The 6,676-nt window shown below is 54.3% G+C and overlaps 1 protein-coding gene across 1 annotated transcript; it reads right to left on the bottom strand.

The window, feature by feature from the left end:
• Positions 1–668: 668 nt before the first annotated feature.
• Positions 669–3,277, bottom strand: DPRX (divergent-paired related homeobox). The gene is made up of 3 exons (XM_027770400.1): positions 3,043–3,277; positions 2,301–2,452; positions 669–1,223 (listed from the first exon to the last, which is right to left on the bottom strand). Exons 1-3 carry the CDS (start codon positions 3,275–3,277, stop codon positions 846–848), a joined length of 765 nt encoding a protein of 254 aa, XP_027626201.1. The 3' UTR covers positions 669–845.
• Between the last annotated feature and the right edge of the window lie 3,399 nt (positions 3,278–6,676).

The raw sequence follows: 6,676 nt of genomic DNA, 5'->3' as shown, positions 1-6,676 counted from the left end.
GGCGTGAGTTTTAAGCCACCGGGTCCGGGACACGAACCGCGGTCGGCGACATGTGTGTTCAGCACCATAGCCATTACGCTAACCGCTGGTTCCACCGAGATGGACTTTTTACTGTTGTTTATGGGAAGAGTGCCCAGATCCGGATGGGCAGTTGTGGCAACGCCACGGCGGCCCCTGCCTGCCCTTACATTCCCTGCCTCTCGGCTCACTTCCCACCATGGCAGCCACCGATCTTGTAGCCATCAAGGGTATTTACTCCTGCTCCAGGAATTTGCCTGGATGGCGTGGAAAAGCAGGCTGTCTTCTGTTCCCCCCTTTTTTGAAAAAAAGAATTATTTAGCTTTATTTTAAGTTTTGACCCGAGAGGGACAGAAAGACAAAGAATGAGAGAAAGTGAGAAAGCAAGCTGCTACATCTGGGACTCAAACCACAGTCGGCCAGGTGGGAGTCCAGTGTCCTTAACCACCACACCACCTGCTGGCGCCCCCCCCTTTCTTAACCTTTTCTTAAAAAAAAAAAAATTATTTCAATCTTACTCATTCAACCATTTATTTATTTTTAATTTGATCAGAGAGAGACACAGAGTGGGAAAGTGAAAAAGCAAGCCACCAGGTCTGGGACTAGAACTGCCATCAGCCACATGGGAGTTTCCAGTGCCCTAACCACCATCCCACCCCTCGCCCCCTTGGCCCTCTCTGATGTTTTTGCCATCTGTCCCTGATGCCGCGTCTCTGCTTTGTTCCTTATGGCTGGCGGCGTTCCTGCGTTGGGAGGCGTGGCAGTGTGACCGCTGTGTCCCACCTCTTTCTGGTGTCCCCGAAGAGCCCAGGGAAGGAGAACTGACGCTAAGAACGAGGACTGAGGCTTCGGGAGCGCACCAGGGGCTCCAGGATGGGAGACAGACAGTATATGTTCGGATCCCGGCAACAGCCGAAGTGCACTATTTTGTGGCCAGCGGAGGGGTCTGCGGGGGCCCTGATGTTGGAGCATACACTGAGCTGGAATGAGGGTGTCCGGCTGTCTGTGTAAACTAGGGGGGCTGGGCAGGCATGGTCCGGGGATCCGGGTGCTGGGTCCATGTCCCTCTGGGAAGCTCTGGTTTTGACGCCACCCCCAAGGAGCTGCTCTCTCTGGGCGTCGGGGTGCTGCGGGGTGTCGGGGTGCTGCTGGGCGAACTTCAGCCTTGCCCTCTTAAGCTTCGCTCGGTGGTTCTTGAACCAAACCTGAGAGGGAAGAAAGAGTGAGGGCTGACCAGGAGAGAGTCGAAGTCCCCATCTTGTGACTTCAGGGCGGGAATGGCCTTCCCACACCCTGCATGAGGGCCTGTCTGGGGAACCCCCGAGAACCCAGAGCAGGACTGAGTGCAAAGGACCAAGTCCTGGCCGTACTGAGCAGACGGTGCAGCCCCAGGCACCGAATCTCACCCATCACCTGCTTCAAGTTTATGTCTCCCATGTGCGGGAGGCAGAGATGGTACCCAAGGGACCTCGCTCCCATCGTGCACCACACGGCACGCACACACCAGATGTGAGCCCGGAGCCTGGCATGTGGCGGCCTGGCACGGTGCTGTCTGAGCAGTGCCCCCCAGCAGCCCCCACGTCATTGGCCCGGGAACTACGAATGCGTCTCATCTAGGGCAGATGCTGGAGCAGTGACAATGGACCCACATGGAAGGTCCTCGGCTCACTGCTGAGACCGCCCTGCCCCCCGCCAGGCGCGCACACGATGTCCCGCGATCCGCGCTGCCTGAGCTGTGGCTGTTGGTGCGGGCGCCTCTCTTAGAAGAAATGACCCTTGAAGAAAAATAACAGTTTTACATTGTTACACAAAACACAGACTTTGAGACATGAGAATGGTAGGAACTTAAAGATGTGGCTCAGTTCTCTAGAGACACAGTCAGGCCCGCTGGCGTGTGTGCTGGTGGCCAGTCTCAGCCTGGGACAGCGCGGCCACACAGGCCTAAATGCCGTAAGCTGTGTACGGGGCGCACACGCGAGCTGGCCCTGGCTCTGGGGGCCCGGGGAGGGCTGCAGGGTGGGTAGGGAAGTCTGTCCCTGCGATCAGGCTGGACTGGGCCAGTCAGGAACGTCCCAGAGGGTCTGCGTCTCAGCCAGTGGGGGGGGCACAGCTTTCCTTCTTGGTCAGAGGGAGGAAGCATCCCCCCAGGGCTGCAGTCCACCTCCGTTCATTGCCCCCACGAGGATTTGGGGCACGCACACGCACACATGCCCTGCAGGGCCCTCGGGCGGCTGGGGCCAGCACTGGGACCGTGCAGTCTGCCCGGGACTTTAGTTCCTGACCTGCAGCACCGTTGGATGTAGATCCATTTTTAAGGCCATCTCCTTCTGAAGGCTGGGGTGTGGGTACGGGTTCTTGCTGAACAAGAAGTTCAAGTCTTCTAGCTGCTTCTCTGTGAATATGGTTCGCCTCCTTTGTGAATTCTGGTGAGTGCCTTGAAAGGAGAAACATGACAGGAGATGCTGACCACTCCACTTTCATGATCCCCGTTCCCGCCCGCCCCAGGTCGAGCGGGCAGCCATGTGGCTGTGACACACACACATATGTAGCCATGGGCGTGGGTGCTTGCAGGGGGCGGTGTGTGTGCGCAAGTGTCCCGCAAGGGGAAATGGCCATGCCACAGGACTCCGTTCCCCTCGGGACCTTGGGCCCGCACACAAGTGGCATGCTTTTCCAGCCCAGGTCTGGGAGTTGGACCACAGATTGTTTTTGCCATGGGGCACGTGTGTGGGCCAGGCAGTGAGAGGGAGAGAAAAATCACCTCCCATTGCGATGGCCCCACCGCAATCCCTTCTCCCTTCTCCTGGGATTTCAGACGTGCACACAAGAGTGCCTGGTATGATTTTCAAGCCACAGGGTCTGGGACTCAAAAAGGGGTCTGCCACGTGGGAGTCCGGCCCCTTAACTACTGCGCCACCTGCTGGCCGCCATGGTCAGGCTCATTCTACCACCTATTCTAATAGAGTCCCCATTGCGCAAGAGCAAGCATCAGTGGTTAACTCGGGTAGCGATGAACCAGCTCACAAGAGGAGGGTTTGGGATCCAAACCCCCAAATCGGCCTCCCTCTGGGTTTGGTGACTCCCTCCGGTGACAGCGATGACAACGGCCGGGAACATCACACTCCTCGTGGATGAAGCTGGGCCTCCTCAAAGCCGCCTCCCTGCCCGCGTCCCCGGAGCCAGCTCGCAGCGACTTCCCATGCTCGCCCCCCACCCCAGCCCTCCGCTTACCTGTGGGAGCCCCTTCTGGGCCTGGCATCGCGTCCAGACGCTGGAAAGCTCGAGACTAGCGGTAGGAATGCGCGAGGACGGCAGGGGGCTTAAGTACATCCCGGGAAGCCTGAGCCCCACCCACCTTCTCCACCTCTTCCTCCTCCGCCAATCTGGCCCTGGGACCCGCCAGGCCCCTGGGTTTCGCTGCTTCCTCCATTAATCCAATATTCACTGAGCCTGGCCTCGCCCCGCGCCTAACTAGCACGGGGGTACATGCCGGGTACTTGCCCGGGTGCCCAGTAGCGAGCCTGCCATGCCATGCGTTGTCCTGTCACTCCTGTCTGAGAGGGGTCTGACCTGGGGCCAGGCACGGCAGGGTGGGCACACAAGGAAGGCCGTGGGCTTCTCGCCAGCACCCGGACTTGTGCTCTGGGGCCGGGATTAAGGGGAGGAAGGGTTGTGTGAGCGAAGCATCGCTGTCCGGTCCCGCAGTCGATCTGATGGCCCCGAGGCCTACTCAGTGGCTGAAGCGTAAGTGGCACCAGGGCAGGACAACAGGGTGGTGGCGAAACGCTCCACCACAATGCCCAGAACGGCAAGTGACTAGAGAAGTTCGATTTGTTAGAGTTCCTTCATTTTGGGGGGCCAGCAGATGGCGTGGTGGTTAAAAGCACTGGATTCCCACATGGTCAACTACGGTTCGAGTCCCACATGGTCAACTACGGTTCGAGTCCTGAACCTGGTGGCTTGCTTTCTCACTTTCTCTCTCTCTCCTCCTCTCAGGTCAAATTCAACTTAAAAAATGTGTAATTAAATAAAATCATTCTTTAAAAAAACTTTCTTCATTTTAAAATCTTTTAGTTTGACCAGAGAAGGACAGAGCACAAGAAAAAGAGGGAAAATGAGAAAGCAAGCTGCCAGGTCCAGGACTTGAACTGCGGTCGACCATGTGGGAGTCAGCGCCACCTGCCGGCCCCTGATTTTTTTAAAGTAATTTTTGGTATGCAATGCATGTGCTCACCAGAGAAACAGGAAGTGAGAAATCACCCCCTGGGGGATGGCCACACAGCAGTCCCTTCTCCATTCTCTTGGGAGACACCCACACTCACGTCTGGCATGAGCTTCAAGCTGCCAGATCCGGGACTTAAACAGTGGATGGCCACATGGGAGTCCAACAACGGGATCATTCCACTGTCTTCTGGTCACCAGATGTTTGTATTAGAATTTTCCATTCAATTTTTTAAAATGTGGGCTGGAGGTTGACCACTGGTAAGGGGAAAAATTTGAAAGACAAAACTGAGGTGTGGGGGGGGGCTCTACTGTCAGAGCTCCTGGGAGTGCATTCAGATGCAGACCTGGTTTACGAGGTCTGAATCTGGACGGTCACCGGGGACCCAGGCAACGGTGGGTGGATGGGGAGGTGGGGGTGGTGGAGACAGTACTGTGCATCTGGGGTCTCCACGTGGAAGGTACATCAGGACCTGGAGGGTCGTCACAGATTGCTGGGGCCAACAGGTGCATGGTGGTTAAGGTGTTGGGCTGTGGTTCAAGTCCTGCACCCGACGACTGGAAGAACACACCAGGTGCAGGTGCGTTCATGCCCAAAATCCCAAGAGGAGAATGGAGAAGAGATTGCACTGTAGACACCTTCCCAGGGCGGTGGTTTTTCACTTTTCCTCTCTTTAGTGCGAGAATGAACCCTATGGCAACCACTCCCCCCCCCAAAAAAAATAAATAAATAAATAACACCAAGATTGACCGAGTTCCTGACCCTGGGAGTCCATGGTGGGGCTGAGTCCACACACAGGAGCTCCTAGGTGGTGCTGGGAGGTGAGGCTGGGAATGTGGGCGTCAGGAGTGGTCGTGGTGGTCGTGTGTGGCTGGTGGTGTTCTTCACCTCCACGTCCTAATTTATTGAATCCACTGGAAAACCTTGTTTATCCATGCAGAACCAAAAAAGGAGTTTCACTGACTTCGTCAGGATCCCACGGCCAGGACAAGGGCTTTCGGGCATCTTGGGGGAGAACCTTCTCCGGTGTTTATTCTTCAATGTATTGAAATTCCTTCACTTTTTTTTTTTTTTTAAGAATTATATTATTTATTCATTAATTTATTTTAATTTAACCAGAGAAAGAGGGAAAGTGAGAAAGCAAGCCACTAGGGGCAGGAACTAGGTCCAGGACTTGAACTGTGGTCGACCATGTGGGAATGTCCAGTGCCTTAACCACCATGCCACCCAGAAATCCTTTCACTTCTTAGGAGCTTCTGGAGCAGTAAGAACCTTGCTTTTCTTCAGTGCTGTCCATGGTGCCAGCACTGGAAGAGTAAAGATGCTTGGGAGGGAGGAGGCCCGGGAGGTGATCTGGCGGTAAAAGCACTGGACTCCCACGTGGCTGGACACAGTTCAAGTCCCGGACCTAGTGGGTTGCTTTCTCACTTTCCCTCTCTCTCTGGCTAAATTTAATAATAAATAAAATGGAATAAATGGTTCTTTTTCTAAAGGATACTTTTGGGGGCTGGCAGGTGGCTTGGTGGTTAAGGATGCTAGACCCTGATTAGCTGACTGGTTTGAGTCCCAGATCTGGCAGCTTGCTTTCTCACTTTCCCTCTGTCGCTTGCTCTGTTGCTCTCTGGTCAAATTAAAAATAAATAAATAACAAATAAAATAATTCTTCAAAAAAGGATACTTTTCAAACAATACTTTTTTATTTTGAATTTATTTGTTTACTTATTTTAATTTGACCAGAGAAGGACAGAGTGTGAGAGAGAGAAAGTGAGAAAGCAAGCCCCGAGGTCTTGAACCGCAGTTGGCCACGAGGGAGTTCAGTGCCCTTAACCTCCACACCGCCTGCCAGCGGCCAGCCTGAGCTGCTTTTTTAAGAGATTTTTGCTATAGGGCATGTGTCCTGGTCATACAGACAGAGAGTCAGAAAGTGAGAAGTCCTCTTACAGGGGTAGAGCATGCTGCGATCCATTCTCCTCCATTCTCCTCTCAAGATCTTGGGCACTCGCGCACACGCAGCCAGCGTTTAAGCCACCAGATCTCGGACCTGAACCACTGGACTTTGTGGGAGTCCAGTGATGTGGTCATTATGCCATCTGCTGGTCCCCGAAATAATACTTCTAGTAAGTCCACATCCTCTTCTGTCTCAATGTCTGTGTCTATTCTACCTTTTGTTAAAAAAGTATTTATCAGGACCAGCAGTTAGCTATGTTGCTGGACTCCCACGTAGTCGAGTTCAAGTCCCGGGCCCGGTGGCTTAAACTCACGCCTGGCGCGTGAGTGTGCGTGCCCAAGATCCCGAGAGGAGAATGGAGGAGAAGGGATTGTGGTGTGACCATCCCCCCTGGGGGGTGATTTCTCCCTTTCTGTCTCTCTGTCTCTGTCTGTCTGGCGAGCGCACGCGCCCTGTAGCGAAAACGTCTCAAAAAAAAAAAAAAAAAG

Source organism: Tupaia chinensis, unplaced genomic scaffold, assembly GCF_000334495.1.
Source record: "Tupaia chinensis unplaced genomic scaffold, TupChi_1.0 Scaffold000131_1, whole genome shotgun sequence".
Taxonomy (NCBI): domain Eukaryota; kingdom Metazoa; phylum Chordata; class Mammalia; order Scandentia; family Tupaiidae; genus Tupaia; species Tupaia belangeri.
This window is presented reverse-complemented; position numbering and strand designations above follow the sequence as displayed.

What these genes read in the sequence shown, in the direction of transcription:
- DPRX (XM_027770400.1), bottom strand. Translation starts at nt 3,277, where the DNA reads ATGCCAGGCCCAGAAGGGGCTCCCACAGGTAAGCGGAGGGCTGGGGTG. An exon ending in GGATCCCAAACCCTCCTCTT is followed by an intron (nt 2,453 to 3,042) that starts GTGAGCTGGTTC and finishes TCTCCTTTCAAG; the next exon opens with GCACTCACCAGAATTCACAA. An exon ending in TACATCCAACGGTGCTGCAG is followed by an intron (nt 1,224 to 2,300) that starts GTCAGGAACTAA and finishes CTTCCCTCTCAG; the next exon opens with GTTTGGTTCAAGAACCACCG.